The sequence below is a fragment of the Anarrhichthys ocellatus genome, unplaced genomic scaffold (assembly GCF_004355925.1).
Source record: "Anarrhichthys ocellatus isolate YVR2014 unplaced genomic scaffold, GSC_Weel_1.0 scaffold15, whole genome shotgun sequence".
Classification (NCBI taxonomy): Eukaryota; Metazoa; Chordata; class Actinopteri; order Perciformes; family Anarhichadidae; genus Anarrhichthys; species Anarrhichthys ocellatus.
This window is the reverse complement of record NW_022280045.1, coordinates 5,776,849-5,793,653: the sequence shown is the minus strand read 5'-3', so window position 1 is coordinate 5,793,653 and position 16,805 is coordinate 5,776,849. Positions and strand designations below refer to the sequence as shown.

At 43.0% G+C, this 16,805-nt stretch overlaps 1 protein-coding gene across 6 annotated transcripts in view; it reads right to left on the bottom strand.

Annotated features, from left to right (window-relative positions):
- The window catches only part of tcf3a (transcription factor 3a), a 28,133-nt gene that overhangs the window by 3,399 nt on the left and 7,929 nt on the right, over nucleotides 1-16,805 (bottom strand). The window contains exons 4-19 of one of the 6 annotated variants that reach the window (XM_031854518.1): nucleotides 12,000-12,073; nucleotides 11,092-11,167; nucleotides 10,377-10,417; nucleotides 10,079-10,214; nucleotides 9,617-9,666; nucleotides 8,173-8,272; nucleotides 7,660-7,796; nucleotides 7,363-7,519; nucleotides 7,182-7,240; nucleotides 6,991-7,069; nucleotides 5,506-5,582; nucleotides 5,188-5,361; nucleotides 4,899-5,010; nucleotides 4,630-4,762; nucleotides 3,441-3,679; nucleotides 21-149 (exon numbers count right to left, since the gene is read on the bottom strand). In XM_031854518.1, the coding sequence (XP_031710378.1) occupies nucleotides 28-149; nucleotides 3,441-3,679; nucleotides 4,630-4,762; nucleotides 4,899-5,010; nucleotides 5,188-5,361; nucleotides 5,506-5,582; nucleotides 6,991-7,069; nucleotides 7,182-7,240; nucleotides 7,363-7,519; nucleotides 7,660-7,796; nucleotides 8,173-8,272; nucleotides 9,617-9,666; nucleotides 10,079-10,214; nucleotides 10,377-10,417; nucleotides 11,092-11,167; nucleotides 12,000-12,073 (1,766 nt within the window). In that variant the 3' untranslated portion in view covers nucleotides 21-27. Of the gene's footprint in view, nucleotides 1-20; nucleotides 3,680-4,629; nucleotides 4,763-4,898; nucleotides 5,011-5,187; nucleotides 5,362-5,505; nucleotides 5,583-6,990; nucleotides 7,070-7,181; nucleotides 7,241-7,362; nucleotides 7,520-7,659; nucleotides 7,797-8,172; nucleotides 8,273-9,616; nucleotides 9,667-10,078; nucleotides 10,215-10,376; nucleotides 10,418-11,091; nucleotides 11,168-11,999; nucleotides 12,074-16,805 lie in introns of those variants that run through there. The other 5 variants (XM_031854520.1, XM_031854516.1, XM_031854519.1 and 2 more) reach the window with 5 other exon arrangements.

Sequence of the window (16,805 nt, the reverse complement as noted above, 5' to 3'; positions counted from 1 at the left end):
TACAAACTCTGTAGACTGACCTGAGAATCACATATGTCCATCTCCAAGACCAGGGTGACCCCCGCCAAGCTGCATCTGGGGGTCAATGCCTGACACTTTCTCCTCCTCTCTCCTCTTGAGGCAGGCGGCCTTTGGGTTCAAATTACGCTCTTTGAAGAAAGGACCAAACACACAAGTTAAAAACAGTAAGGGAAGAGGACTAGGAATTCTTGAGATTATATCATTATGCTTCTCCCTTAGAGATCTTTTAAGACATTAAAGCAGAGTTTTGAACATAAAAAAAAGGGTCAACAGCAGACGGGGAGAACAGAAAATGGGAAAAGCAAGACAAGAAAATGAAAAGAAAGACGAGAATTGCAGACGTTTGGCAGAAAAGCAGGGATATACTTCCTCAAATAGTCTCCCCTTCTTCTCCATTTTTCTAAATTTTTTTTCAAAGTGATACGAGCAAACAGCAAAGAGAAAGCCAAAGTGAATGCCACACAGTAAGTACGATCAAAATCAAAGAGGAGATGTCCCTGTGGGTGAATGACTGGCAACTTGTCCAGCTATGATAAGAGATGGTTGGTTGTCTATGTGGATCAGACCTTCCTGTATTGGCTGACCTACCTCGCACCTGCTTCTCCAGGCCCATTATGACCTGGACAGCCTGCTGCAGGATGATAAGCTTGGTCTGGGCCTTGTCACTCTGCATGTGGACCTGAACCATCCTGCCCAGATCTCTGAAGGCTTCGTTAATGTCACGCACACGCACCCTCTCCCTAGTGTTGTTAGCGTGGCGCCGCTCACGCTCCCTCAGCTCCTTCTCCTCGGCAGTCAGGTTCTCATCGGCAACACTGCAGCCAGGAGGAGAAGTGGGGGTTGGAGGGGCTGGTTAACAAACCCAAATGACATCCCTGGCTGAACCTGGGCTAGACGTTCTCCCTCTACCCGCAGTTATACAGTCTTAAGCCTATGATATGACTTTTAACTTGTTTATTGAAGTTTTCCTACACAGAATCCTGGTTTAGTTGTTACATTTTTTGTTTTGTTTCTTTATGCATGATGCTAATTTTCAAGCTCTACACCCAAGATGAGAACAGTGGAGTTGCTGAAGAAGATCCCAGTCGAGTAGGGCTGTGTAGGAGAGCGAGCGGAGGGAACAGTCTTTTCGCAGATCTACAGATATAAATAATAAATAATACATACTTTGCAAACATGAATGAACGTAATGTCAATCAAGTGTTGTGGGTTGACCGAGCGCGACACCAAACGATCTCAAACCAAGACACGACGGTCAACCCGAGCGGCCCGGGTCTAATTACTCTGTCCTGAAATCTAACCAACCAACATTTCAATTTGGTCATTGAGGTCCAGGATGGAAGTTGAGGGGATTTGGTGACTGTCCAGCAGAATGAGAGAAGTTATGAGGAGGGAGAGAGAAAGGGAGAGAGAGAGGAAGCAACACCCTCTGCCAACATAGAAAGAGCCACAGTAGAGAGACACAGAGACGAGAGACTGAGGGCATCATGTTAAATACATCAGCAGTAGATGTATTTATCGGAATGGGAGGAAGAGGAGGTCCCTGTGGATATCTGTAAAAAGAAAATGACAGAGGACAGGGGAGTGAATGAAGAAGTGAAAAGGTTTGTCTCAAAAAAAAAAAAAAAGAAAAAGGGTGAATGCTTTAAAGGCTGTGACATGCAGCACAGAGACAGACACTGCAACAAAGCTGAAGACAGGTTAATGCACAAGACTACCGACAGCCCTGCGTTCATGCTAACCGGGGTGCCAGTGAACAGACAGGTACACTATGTGTGAAAGGTTTAAAAAAACAAAAAAAAAAAACGTGAAATTATGAATTTGCTTAATGAGGCAACAGTGGAGAAAGCAAATGAGCACATAAAGATGCGTTACTACAGTCAGAGGGTAAGGCGGAGAGACACATAAGCATTTTCACAGTGGAAACAGACGGCCAATTATGAGACATGGCAACACATACTGCATCAGGACAAACAGCAGTCCTGTATGTGTTACCAGAGGACGAGAACCTTAGAAGATGAACAGGACAATGGGCATGTCTTAAAAACAGTCACACAGCCTAATTTCCTTATGCTATGCCCTCACTTTAGTGAGACGTTTTATGGACTGAAAAATGTGCTTTGACTCGCTGGTGTTAAGTGGGGACACCGGGCCTCATTCACAAACTGTACGCACCATTCTGTGCTTAAACTGTGAGTACCAACGCTTTACGCTCAAATCCAGGATTCATCATGACGTCGTTCTTACTCTGCCGACAAATCTAGAACCGTCTCAGACCGACGAAGGCCCGGCCGGCTGTCTGCATCTCATACCAACACCACATTCATTAAAAAAGGCTCCAATAGACTTTATTTAAAACCCTTAGTTTACCAATGCATTGGCCAAATGTATTAACCAACCATGAAACTGACGCCCTTTCATCCTGATCAATTATTGTCATAATTCAAATATATTGTATATTTCTAAGCTCTATTGAGGTTTCAGAATGAAGGTTTGACTCACAGGAGTCGGAAACAACGCAGCGACCGCTGGAATCCAATTCTACAAATAGTATAATACTAATAAGATTAGTTTAGCCTGATCTTTATCTGCAACTGTGCCAAATACAGAATTACAAGTATGAATAGACGCTTCGCAGCATTGAAATGTTGATTTATAATTGGAATGTCAACGTTATGATTAAAGCTTCAAAGTATTTGGTTCAGCACTTATGTACCAATTATGAACAAATTACATCTTGGTGAAAGTCACTTTCACCCTCGTTTTTTTGACATATTCCACTTATGGATTATTACAAATCAGATGGTCCTTGTCCTCCTCCACCTGTTCCTTTATTTTTCTTCATAAACTTTAATATTAAACCATTTATTATTGTTCTTTACCTGAGCCCCACACTCCGTCTCTCAGGGGACACAACATTCAACACCTGTTTTTATCTCCGTCACTCCCGTGGAAACGCTTTGTAAAGGTGTGCCTTTTCTGCCTTCCACGTCAACACATTATATCGATGTCTATAGTAGTTTGTATTTTTTTAATCTTTGCTTCTCTCTTTTACAACATCACTTCCTCCATGATAATCCTCCAGACTAACATATTTCCTTATTTAGAGAAATGAGGATGTGGCAGTATGCTGATTGCGGGCACGCGCCTGGCAGGTGAGCACACGTCATGAATCCGATGGTAATTTTACACGTGCACTCGTTTTCTTCACCGCGTGAGAACATTTCTACGCATATATTAGTGAATGAGGCCCAATGTGTTTACCAACACAAGTGGAGTCAAATGAAGTACCACAAGGAATTTCAAAAAGGTTTGAAATAAGGACATGAAAGGAGCTGGGAAGTGAAGCCGTGTGGGAGTTTGATTCTGTAAAGGAGGCCCTTCCCCTCCTCTTCCTTCCTCCCTGGACACCCACTGACCTCGAACTTGCTGCTCCAGGTTGAGTATAACGTTAACAGCCTGTTGCAGTACGATCAATTTGGTCTGCGGTTTCTCGTGGCTCAGATGGAGCTGACACATGCGGCCCAGCTCCTTAAAAGCCTCGTTGATGTCCCGCACACGTAGTCGCTCGCGGGTGTTGTTTGCCATCCTCCTCACTTTCTCCCGCTCAGCCTTAACCTCCACTGGTAGATCTTCATCGTCTTCCTCATCATCCAGACTAGCAAAGAGCCAATGGCAGATGAGGCGGAAATGAAACAAAAGTATGCGTACAGTTCACTGATGATAAGTTTCCAATTATGGTGTGAAATATGTTTTCCTAGTAACGTCAACTCCACATGTAGAGGGATACAACTCCGGAGTAATTTCATGACAATCACAAACGCTGCTACAAAGGCTGGTAACATTAGGGTTTGGTCTTGGCAATTTGTCAGTTTTTGACCAAATAGCACCAGGAACAATGGAGAAGGTAACTTCATTAACAATGAAACTCGCTAACAAACAATAGCATGTAAGATAATGTGATCGACAACTGTAGCAGTGTTTTGTTTTTTGGTCATTTAATTACTTTCAGGTTGAAATCCCGTTGCATGAAGAGTTGATCTTGTTTAAACTTAAAAATCTTTTGTCTGTACCGTTGCCTGCTAGATTAGTGCATTTTCTGTTCATGAACCTTTATATCTGATACAGATGTTACGCCTGCAAGGATGTCAGATTTAGAAAAGGAGTTATCTTTTCACTCTGCCACAACTCTTCTTGGATGTAGATTCAGATTTCTGGTCTCTGACAGTCATATTTGGTTATGTTGTTTCCTCTTTAATTTACACTTTTTAATGTAAAAGACAGCTCCAGCTAGTATGTTAATGAATCTTTTAACAATCCAGATAAAGCAGATTTAGTAATATACATATATAAATAAAACTTGTCAGTCTCTCTTACCATGCAAGAGAAGACTGGGGCGCAACTGAAGTCCTTTCAAAATGAATTATTGCCGTTTTGATTTTGTTGACTTGAATAAGAGACTCACTATAAAGAATCCTATCTAGAAAGGTTGAAAGACCATTTTCTTGACACATATTATACTTAAACCACAGCAGCATGTTATGCCATGAAATCTCATGCAGTGATAAAGGAGTATAAATCTTGTGTGGAAAAAAAGGTTTTGGACACCTTGTTCCCAGGCGGGCCTTCATCTCTTTTTTCTCATCCTCTGACCTGTCGGTGATTGAGCAGTTTTCATCGTCCTCCTTGTCCTCTCGTTTGATATCAGAACCACTGGAGCGCTTCAGGCTACCAGACAGGCCTGCACCGGGAGTTCAGAAACAATGATACCAGATAAGATAACGTATAGAACCCAACAAATATTAATTAACCTCCAATGTTGGCAAAGAACTACCGTCCCTTCTGACACGAGAATAGAAAACAACAGATAGATTCACCTGTGAAACCTTCAGGCTGAGAGCCTGGCGGGACAGATGTGGGGCCGTGGTGACCGTGCATAAGACCCCCACTAGAGGGCAGACCAGCAGAGTCCTCATGGAGGCCAGACATCTTCAGGACAACAATTAAACAGCGTTTCAATGACCTTGCAAGAAGTTTGAGGTACTAGCAGAAGAGCAACAAAACAGGTATACCGCTCTCACACTTTAATTTAATTTAATTTGAAATACCACATTTGATTTTGTCAGTTGTGGATAGATTTTCTGTGCCGCTATCAATTAATCTCACCAGTCCAGGCAGGCGACTGGCCAATCCAAGTGCTGCACTGGTGAAGCCTGGAGGTAACCCTAAGCCAGACGAGAGCAGATTGTGCATCTCAGCCAGGCCTGGCACTCCTTGTCCGCTGGCATGACGCTGTAGAACATTGATGGCTTCGTCCAGACGGTCCTCCATTTTGCTCGGCTACAGAGAATGAAGAATACGGACGATGAGACGGCAGAAGGCTACGCACGAAGGACTGTAGCATCCTGTATTTGCCTCTGTGATTTAATTCAACAATCTTTTGTTGCATCTCTCACATGACAAAGAAAAGACATGTTGACTCACCATGGACTGAATTCCACCCTCAAAGTTGGGTGAAGGTGTGGCCTGGCCAGAGGACCGAGTCCACTGTGATGCAGAGCCTAGAAAGAAAAAAAAGATCACATGGTTTTGCTGAGTACATTTGCCCCTCATTGCCCGATACGGACGTGTTAACACATAAGCAATACCCCACGCTCAGTGTTGGATGTTTGATGATACTCTATCTAAAAACGGACATTGTCCCCGTGTTCACAGGGAGATGAGCGCTGGATTGGTCAACAGGAACCACGCCTGAAAATAAACTTTTCATGTCTCACTAAAAACACACTACAGAGTAGATGATTGATGCAACTAAGGCTTAAGCTTGTCGCATCATGTTGGTCAAATGCTAAAACAAAAACAACCCTTTATATTAATTGTCGTACACACACACACACACACTGGGTTAAATGCAGACGTCAATACTATCCGATAGTATTTTAAACTATTTAAACTTAAATATGAATCAAATCCATCATTTCAATGAAAAGTGTTTTTCATTTCGACGATCATCATCTTTTCCCACATTGGTTCTTCTCTCACCTCGTGCCAGCAGCAGTATTTGACGAGTGGGACGAGGTCACTGATGGACTCAATGCAGAGACAAATGGGGAAGTGTGACCCCACCCCATTTTACATGTTTACTGTATTTTCATTTCTTCTCTCATAAGTTATATTTGGATGTTGTGTATGTATGTTGGTTAAGCTTTGGATGGTGCACCATGATTTACACGACAGTGCACTTGTGAGCCATTTCCAGAACTGCTGCAAAGTTTAAAAATCGGAAGAGATTTCAACAAAAATATGGACATAACACCAACACAAGTATCTTTTAATCTTGAAAAGATCCCTCAATACACAGAGATGAAGAACTTTAACATAAAGTTTTACTTCCACCTTTAACCCAATAGATGGAGCTGCATTACATTACATTACATTACAGTCATTTAGCAGACGCTTTTATCCAAAGCGACTTACAATTCAGATTCTATCACATTTCTACACCGTAGGCACAACTACAGGAGCAATTTTGGGGTTAAGTGTCTTGCTCAAGGACACATCGACATGCGACTAGCGGAGCCGGAGCTTGAACCGCCGACCCTCTGATTGAAAGACGGCCCTGCTATCCACTTAGCCACAATATTAGGATTTACATTTTTTTATACTATATTTATCCTGTTAATTAAGGATAAATTTGTCTCTGCATTTGACCCATCCCTAAATATGGGGAGCAGTGTGCTGTCTTTGACATGCGACACGTCAAAGGCCATGGTTCGAACAACCAACCTTGTAGTCACCAGACAACCCTCTTAACAAAGTGAGCCACGATCGCCCACCTTGTCACTCAGAACCATCCAGGCTTCTTTAGAATGACAACAATGCATTTTTAAAGATCATACACAACAGGAAGGACCCTGTGTTGAATCAACAAAACAGCTCAGGAAAACCGGAGTAGAGCTGTTCCCTCACCTGAAACCGCCTGGGGAGAGCCAGAGGGAGTAGACGGAGACGGAGGGAAGGTGTTACTGTGTGGGTCTGAAGGGTAGATCTGGATAGAGGAAGAATGTTTTTAATTACATGCAACATATTCCCTGACATTCATTATGTTACAGAAATATGATAATATATAACACTTCTTGTGTTGATTTGTTATTACTTACAGATGCCAGGGCTTTCCCAATCTCGTCACCTGAGCTTCCAGGTGCTGCTCCTCGATTGGCTTTTAGGAAACAAAAAAGCATTTCAATTGAGGATCCTATGCTCAATAAATACGTGAGAATGTTGCATGAAAACATAAAGAGCACTTTTCACAAAGAAAAGAGCAAGCATTAAAGGGTTTACCCATAATAGGGTCAGCCATAGGGGGTGTGTGGCTGGGGACTCCGAAGCTGCTGGGGCCAGAGTGGGGGCCAGAGTGGAAGCTAGAGGGATGAGTCCCGTTCACCTCACTGCCGTGCATGGGGTAGTTCTGGGGCGAGAGGGGCAGTGGCTGCCGTTTCTGGGAAGCGAAGACGCAAAACTTATTTGCAAAAAAAAAAAACAGATGGAAGCCCTCAACGATGCATTAGTCAAAAAGTGTCGAAGAACTTGTTAAGCCTTCATAGAAACACAAGACCAAAGTGAGAAGGCCCAACTCACCAGTCTGTCTTGGGGGTTGAGGGCAGTGAAGGGAACATGCTGGCTCAGATGGGGGGAGTTGCCCAGCATGGCAGAATAACCAGGCTGAACCATCGACCTGGCAGAGCCCCATGGATCAGAGGGCGGGTGGAGGCCTTCTGTAAGGGGGCATCCAGCCGGGGGGAGGGGGGGGGGAGAGGAGGATAACCAGCCACAGGAGATGAGAAGACAATAAAGGCCACATATGAGACATGTCACATTACCGTGATGACTTCATTCAACTGTAATGCACTATTCAGCACCCAGGCACCATAGGGTGTTCACTAGCATACGGCTACAGCACCTAAGTTCATCCAGACTTCCCTAAGGATATTGTGGGGACCTAATGTCACATCCGTGGCTGTAAAGGAATATAATTATCTTTCTTTGTGTCCGATACATCTACCCCCATTAACAAAAAGTGTCAGACGAAACTTTTCAACCCAACACAATGAACAAGGGGAGGCTCTGAAGGCAGGTCTTGTTTTGACTGACCTTGCACATAGAATGGTGGTGGGAAGACGTTTCCTGCCTTGGAGACCGGGTAGCCAGCATTGTCCCTGTTGAAATCCTCTCCTGAGGCAGATGCATAAACCTACAAAGGACGCACAGAAGAAAATAAGCGTGAAACTGGTCAGCTCAATGGTTGTAAACTTTCTCACAAACCACTATAATACTAGAAGCAAACTATATAGTGGAACTTACTCGTTGCATGAACGACATGTAGCGGATACTATATATGGCATATTACTTTTGAGATACTCGTAGGAAAGATCCATGGGAGCTTCCTGGAACGACCACCAATTGATTTCCCCATAAAATACTATCTGTACCTGAGTTAAGTTTTCAAACTAAAAAAAAAAGAAGCATTAAATCCCTAATTAAACACAGCACTTCAAAAGTATGTGTTCCTTACTAGGCTAGAATCCATTTTTACGATCTGGTTTTACTACTTAATTCAATAAACAGGCTGTTGCGACATTTCTGCAGACTGGAGCGCTGAGCATTATGTATCGAATATGCAGTGTCAGTGAATTTATTGGGCTCCGTCTCCCATGTCTGTAGAGCTTTTGCATTATATTCTGTTGAACAGAAACACACTGAGAATGGTTTACAGATACATAATTCACACTCTTTAGCACAGCAAGATGAGACCACACAATGGGAGATGCAGTCAGATTTAGTGCATGGTATAATGGGTGGTAAGGAACCAATGTTCTGTACCACAATAACATTCTCAATCAACACTATTCTCGACGAAAAGCAAGTATCCAAACTGCATCTGCAATACTCAAATCCAAATGGACTGAAGTTTTCTTCTGTAATTTGATTAAACAGAGAGAAAAGGAGAGAAAAAAAGAGGGGAGAGGAGAAGAGGGAACGAAGAGATGCACTCCTAATTACTGAACCATCTGCCGAATGCTGGATGGCAGCCAACTCCACTGGCAGCTGGGAAAGAGGGATGGGGGAGGGAGAGAGAGAGAAAGAAAGGGGAGGGAGGCGGAGGGAAGGAGAGGGAGGGTGTGGGCTAGAGGAGGGGGGGAGGGGGTGACGAAGAAACAGGAAGAAAAAGAGTGTCCAGAGAGTGGGAGGGAAAAAATGAGGTGGAGTACGAAGCCCAGTATACATTTCCTTCAGTGATCCACGGTGGCCATAAAGTAAAGGGCCTACAAATACAACGCACTATAAATACATGCTGCAAATGAGTGACTGGGTTAATGAGTGGCTTTTTTCCCCTCGCTTTTCCGTTTTTCATTTCGGTGGTGTAGATGCACAGCTGTAAGAGCTGGATGTCCTGTACAGCAGCCAAGGAGAGGCTTAAGATGCCGAATGGTATGTGGAAAGGGGCGTAAAACATGACAACATGAGCTGCCATGGACCGACTGCAAGAGCTGAGATATAGTTCAGGGCTGCAACGTTCCCTGATGCTAGTACTCACCGAGGACGGCAGGCCAGGGGGCACCTTCCTGATCTTTTTGGGCTGTGGTCCTGAGGGGAGGACGAAGGAGGGAAATCACATAAGCATTCACACGCACAAAAAGCTTTAACTTAAGTGACTTCACAACCACCAATGTGAGGATTCATTCATATAGCGCCCTTCCTCCTGAAGCCCCGCTAAGCCAATCCAACCATCTGTCTTGTGACCGCTCATTAATGCGTAGAGAAAAGGTATTCTACTCCGATGTTATTCAATAACTTTCCTCGTTGAGAACTCAGTGATTTCACTCTCTTAAACTAAGCAGAAGTGAGATTTCTCAAACACTTAAGAAAACCTCAGCAGGAGAAGTGGGGATATACACAGAGCTATAAATATAAATCAGAACAAAGAACACGCTTTCTGAAATTATATCTTAGGACCATGTTCAACAACCGTGCGTGAAACTATCCTTCACAATCTTACCAATGGGCTCCTGTGAGGGTCTCCTGCGAGAGTTGCTTCCCTCATAGGAGGAATAAAACTGGGAGTTGGACTTCAGGCCAGACGGGGAGAGGGCATCGGGACTGGGCATGGGCATCTCACTGGGCATAAAGCCCGGCTAGAGACGGTGCAAAAAAAAAAGCACAAGTTTCTGTAGTAAGTAAAGTAAATCATTGTGGCAGGAAATTCAGAATGATACAGGAAGAGAAAACCGAGTAAGCGACAGAGTCTCCCCTAAAGAGCATGAGGAGAGAAGGGGTGATACGGCCGACTGGTTTACCTGTGCTGCAAATGACGAGTATGGTCCTCGCTCAGCCTTCCCTGTTAGGACAACGGAATATAAAATCAGGTCATGATCGTGAATATTGGGCTTTTATGTCAGTATTAAATCTCAATCTGGTCATTCCCCTTTCTCCATTTGGGGAGCCTCCCATCTGCTGTGAGAGTGTATTATGATGATGTGTGGTATTTATGGCCCTGGACAGCAAAACAACAACAAATTGGCCCATTATAAATGGTTCAGGGGCAATTGTGCCAAACCTCTGTCCCCTCCCCTGACAGTTAAACAGAGGAGAGCTATAGGCTACCATAGTCCCAAGGGACAGCCTTGTTTGTGCATGGGTGCCCTTTACCCCCCCCTGCCCCCGCCCTGAACACACAAACTGCAACAACACACGAAAAAAGAAACCCTCCTCCACATCCTCCCCGATTACTCTGCTCCCTTCATCCACTGCCACCTAAGCAGAAATATGGCTTGCAGTAAAGTGGTACATTAGTGTCCAACCTAGGAACGACTGCCCTCTCAAACAAACACCTCATTGTGTTGGTTCAGTCACTCCATTGATACAAACTTGTGCATTTCAATCAGCATGTTCTGCTGTCATTAAGTCCTACTATTAGAAACACCAGATTGTCTTTGGTTTTTATTTTTTAAAAAGACTTTGTGAAAGTTGTGGTTTCTATGCTTCAGCAGCTTAGTTCAATTAAAAACTTACCAACAATCCCTGATCCATACATGGGGGCAGAGGCAATGCCCTCTTGCTCATTGTAAAGGCCTTGTTCTGCATAACCCTGTGGGAAAGACAACAGAGACATTAGGGATGTAAAAATAGATACAAATAAATTAAGCCCCAAAGAAACTGTTGTGTGTTCATGTGAATAGAAAAAAAAAAGATTATGCAACTGGGCTCTGAGACTGTGCACTATCCTAGTGTTAGGGCAGGACTGACACTGATGAAAGGGTGAATATGGGATTCTTCAGAAACTACAGGATTACTATAGAAACCCACAAATATACCAATAGTTCTTATTGGATCTAATGAAGAATGTAGATTTTTGTGGGTCAGAATGTGCATTTATTTGCATAAGGTATAAAAATAAAGCAAATCAATTAATCCAGTTTAACCAATATTGAACTCAGAATATCTGGTAATTTGATTGGTTTAGAGATGAGATCATAACCCTTCCGAGTTGCTGCTCCAACAAATGCAAACCCGTTTCATATCAGTAAGAGTCTGGACTGTAACATTCAGGCTTTTTGAGCTTCATAATATTGCGTAATGTGTGATGAACCATTATTTCATGATTCAGTGCGAATATGTTTACGCTGTTGTTCATAGATCACGAGTCAAATGTCTCCCTATGTGTGTAACATATCTTAATTTATAGTTACCTCCTCAAATCTGAGTCTGTTCAAAGCAGTAAAGTGTTTTAAACTAAGAGAGGAGAACTTTTTACCCACGACCAAACTGGTGCTGTATCGGTGGTCCAAATATTATAAACTAATATTATAAATTGTGTTTGTGTGTGAGAGCGCTATAAATTACAAGATCACCGGATGATCATGTAATTTATACACGTTTCACTCAATAGCATGACATCTACGAGCTCAGATAAGACGTACCCTTCCTTGGTTGAAAGATGGACCGTTCTGTTCTCCTGGCCCCCAGGGGCCGGACCCACTCCTGTCATCCATACCTGTAAGACAAAGAACTGGGTTAGGCCTATTAACCTACGAAAAAAGGCACACGTTCTTAACAAGGACTCACGCTTAAGCTTTGCAAAACTCAGTCCAACTTCAGAGAATGATGAAGTTGACCTGCTTTGATTCAGTTTTTTTTTCCCGGCTGCTCAAAGTAACCTCGATTGAAGAGCCTCACTTCACAGCTCGCACAGAGACGGCATAGTGACAGCGCTGTCACATAGCGTGGATATGAGCTGTAGGAAGTTTGAATAATTAACACCCGGTATGAGGTTCCCAGAATCATCCTCGACATTCTTCATTCTCCCACTCCACTCCTTTACATTTTCCATGGCAACAGTCATTCGTCCCCCATCCACTCTGTCGCATGAAGCCAACACCTTTGTGTTAACACAGGACGCACGCTGAAGGTCTCAATCGTACATCGTGGACAAGCGTTATCCCCGATCCAAAGCGCTACAGCTTTCAGAAAAGATGAACGTGTTTAAAAAAAAAAAAAAAAAAAAAGGACTGATTTTAAAGATTGGTGAAGCAGAAATTCCTGCCCGGCCCCTTTCTCTCAATCTCCTCTCGTACTGCAACACAGCATCTCTGGGGGAAAGCTGAAGCTTAATTGCGTACTGATTTGCATAATTGTGCATATTAATGAAGCCCGGGCCTATGAATATTCATATTTTTGTTTTGTTGTCTAATTAAAAAGGGGAGATGGGAGAGGGGAGGGGGGGTAGAGGAGGGCTAGAATCATGACAGGATCAGCAGTAGAGCAGACTGATGGGTCCACAGTGCTGAGAGCAGCTAGACTGCCGTGACAACTCTGATCTATACACACGACACCGGCAGAATAAGAGATGAAGGAGACAATGTCTCGTCCTCTCTCTATGGCTGACTGTCACTCTCCACGTCAATCAAAGACCAGGAAGAAAATGCACGAACCATTTCTTTCTGCTTTAAATCAGCAGCTCCAGACAAGAAAAGGCTCCAATTTAATGTTTAATGTTTGAGACCGCATTACAGTTGTGTTATCAATACTACATTTAAGTGAGCTAGTTGCAGTGTCACACAAAGTATTGCCAGACAAGTTGAACAAGCGTTCATTTTTGGGGAAACATTCTATCTTCCACACACACCTACATTATCACCATGTATGCAGAACCAAGTAGGCATCAGTACAGTCAAGATGCAAAGCTAATTATCGAGACATTTTTACCCTCTTTAGAAGAACTGAGGTACGAGAAACACAAACTGTCACCTTTCATTCCACAAATAGCACGGCGCATACAGAACTAACACACAAGCACTCTCGTATAAGAATACCCTTTTCAAGGCACTCAAGTGTAGGGTGAACAGGTGTTAAAGTTAGACATGACTTTGGGCTCAAATTTAATTGAATCAGTGAATTGTGTGAGGAAATAATGGGAGGATTAATGTGAATACTCACACCTGAAGGAGTGGAATTATGGGATAAAGACGAGGGGAAGTAAGATACACCAAGAGGAGTCAGTGGAGAGCAACTTAAATTAATTCTAATAAACTGATCTGATGATAAGCAGATGAACAAAACTGAGCGAACTGCCTTTAATCAATTGGAAATTTCATATCATGACATTAACCACACAACAGAATGATTACAGAGGAGGTTCTATCATTGTGGTCACTGTATTGTGTGTTTTTTATTAATGTGCCGGAATAACATTACCTCTATACACAAATCTATTGTGGATTGAACCATGAGAGTAAAACAATAGAAATACCATGCACATATATGTGTGTATGAAAGTGATGTGGGGGGGGGGGGAGGAGGAAGAGAAGGCGGCTGGTAGGGAGGGAAAGACAACGAGAGGTTCTTACCTCACTGATGATGAGGGAGGGAGAGACTGACTGAGCCGGTGTCATTGATTGTGGAGTATGTACTCAGATATCTGACTTAAGTAAAGTACATTTTCTTGAGAGAGAGAGAGAGAGAGAGAGAGAGAGAGAGAGAGAGAGAGAGAGAGAGAGAGAGATAGATAGATAGATAGATAAAAAAAAAATCAAGAAAATGTACTTTACGGTTCTCTAGATGACATTCGGGGCATTAATATAGCAGCAGCAAACCATTATCTATGTTAAGACACAGTGGAGGATAGTATGGAGTCGCTCTCCTGTGTGTGTTGTAATCCGAGCTTCTCTACGTTTTCTTTACATAGCCGGGTCGCCCCACACGTGCCTTTTAGTGCCTGTGCTTGTACAGCGGTTACAGCTGATAATGCCGTTGTGACCGGCAGCGTCATAGCAGACGCGTAGCACCCCCCCCCCCCTTCAGTTCCCTCTCAGCTTAACACCGTTAGCTCCGTCAGCTCATTGCTGTTGTTTGCACTGTTAGCACCATTAGCTGTGAGCCGCCCGCACAGCGTCGCCATGTTGAGGCAATAGAAACACTCTGAATTTTGAAGTAGCACCGTTAATGCATAAGAGTTAAAGTATTCACTGTGGAGCCAAATGGGCTCTTTAGTGGTTACATTATTATATATAATATTAGATTATTATTATCAGTGATACAGTAACATGTAAGAAGCATATAAATAGTGTAGCTGGTTGCAATGGAGCTAATTTTATTAATTTCTATATGTTTGGGTGGTTTAACTTACTATGTAACAATACATTGTATTTGATTTACTTATAAATAAGTGTAGTGAAGAAAAAAATAGCATCACAATTGTACTGAAGTACAATCGCTGCAGCTCAGATGCCTCCAGTGATCGGCAGAGAGGCCCGTTCCGTTTACCGTACATCAGATAGGTTGAAACACGTAACTGCCGGCAAAGCATTCATGTGAAAATGGTATAGTTGACTTGTTTTGGTCAATTAGTTATCTTATCGATGTGGTCCCGATAAAACTAGGCTTGCCTGGTCTTCTCCTCCAAATTCCAATGCGTAAGACTCTATTTAAATTGTTTTCCTGAGCCTTGCTTGTGTCATTTCAGGGTTGCTGTGGCTCAGTGTCGTCCTCCAATCAGAGGATCGGCTCCGCTAGTCCATGTCGATGTGTCCTGGGGCACACACACACCGCAGGCTGTGCCTATGAATGTGAGCGTGTTCTGATGGGCAGGTGGTGGTGGTGCAAGGGATCATAAAACTCAGGGATCAAATCAGCACAAAAGAAAAAAAGGGAGCAAATATAAAACTTTTAGAGATCCCTGATCACTTTTTCCCCCCGCTGATACTAATTGCCGATCATTGATGATCCATATTGGCAGATACAGATCCCTTTGTTTGATTATAGCAGCTGGTCCACAAGACTCCAGGCTTTTTTGCCACCGTTCCAAAAAATATTTCAACCGCTCTGAAGTCAGTAAACCATCAAAAATTCAACATGTTATAGTTTTACTTTGTTAAAGTCATTTATAGTGTTTTTTCATAAAAGGCACACAACTCAGATGATTAGGAAATAAAAGATTGTATTATACATAATGATGTATTTATTATAAGCCGTTTTATAGATTTTCACTGAATAGAGCCTGAACGCATCATAATGTAACTGAGCGGAACCTTCCTTCATTAGCCACTTCACCAGCTCTCCTTTGGTCAATTTAAACACAGACTGGTTGTTTACAATGTAACATTATCAGAGATCCGCAAACATAAAGCACAAACACCGATGTCCCGATCGCATATTCTACTGAATATCGGTGGATAACGATGTCACTACAACTTTATTTCACACTGTGATGGTTAAGGTAAACTGTGTAAGTAATCAGCGGTTCACATGTGCGCCGAAGCATGAGGGGCGATCCGTTGCACCACTAGCAGTAGCAGCATCAGTGTATGAATGAGTGTATGAACGGTGGTGACTGGGTGAATGACATGTAGTGTTAAAGTGCTTTGAGTGGTTGGAAGACTAGAGAAGCGATACCATTTCAGGTGTTTGGATAAATATGTCTCCATACACTGGTAGAAAAGTGAATACTTTTGAGAGTATAGACATCTATACATTATCATCATTTGTTGACTTTCATGTTGTTAACAGGCACAATGTTTTTGTCAGAACTGGGATTAGATGCGTTTTTCTTCTTCTTCCTCACTATTACCAGCAGGGTTTCCTTAATTCAGACACATTTTGTTATCTCAGTTGGTACTACAGTTAGTAGTTGTGTTTTTTCGTTACTTTTTCCTTTAGATTCCTGTGTCATTTTTACGATTTCCATTAGCGACACCAGAAGTGACAAAAACCATTAGAAAACCATGAGTAGCGCACCACTCAGACAGTCCACCGGGATGGGAGGAATAAAAATGAAAGAATAGGGTGAGTAACATCAGACAAGTTCACCGGTGAACCCCAATGCACTTCTCCTCCCAGCACGAAACGCCCCTTTGAGCATGGCTAGTCTTTAATTACACAGGAAGAGATACTGGAAACAGACAGCCAGCCTGAGTCACGGGCTTCATGAGCTAAACTCCGGCACATACGTTGACCAAACTTGCAGACGTGCCTCAGTTTTTACGTGAACGGAGCCCCGGGCACCTAAAACTGAGTATTCCATTTTGTCTACAGACCTCCTTCCTTCCTCGGCACACATGAGTCACACAGACACAAAGCATGATGTCAGGTCAACTCTTAAGAGAGTGAACACTGTTAATGAAATACTGAACAATGTACAATAACACAGGCCTGGCTGTTTTAACCTGGGAGTCACTGACTCTGACACACACACACACACACACACACACACACACACACACACACACACA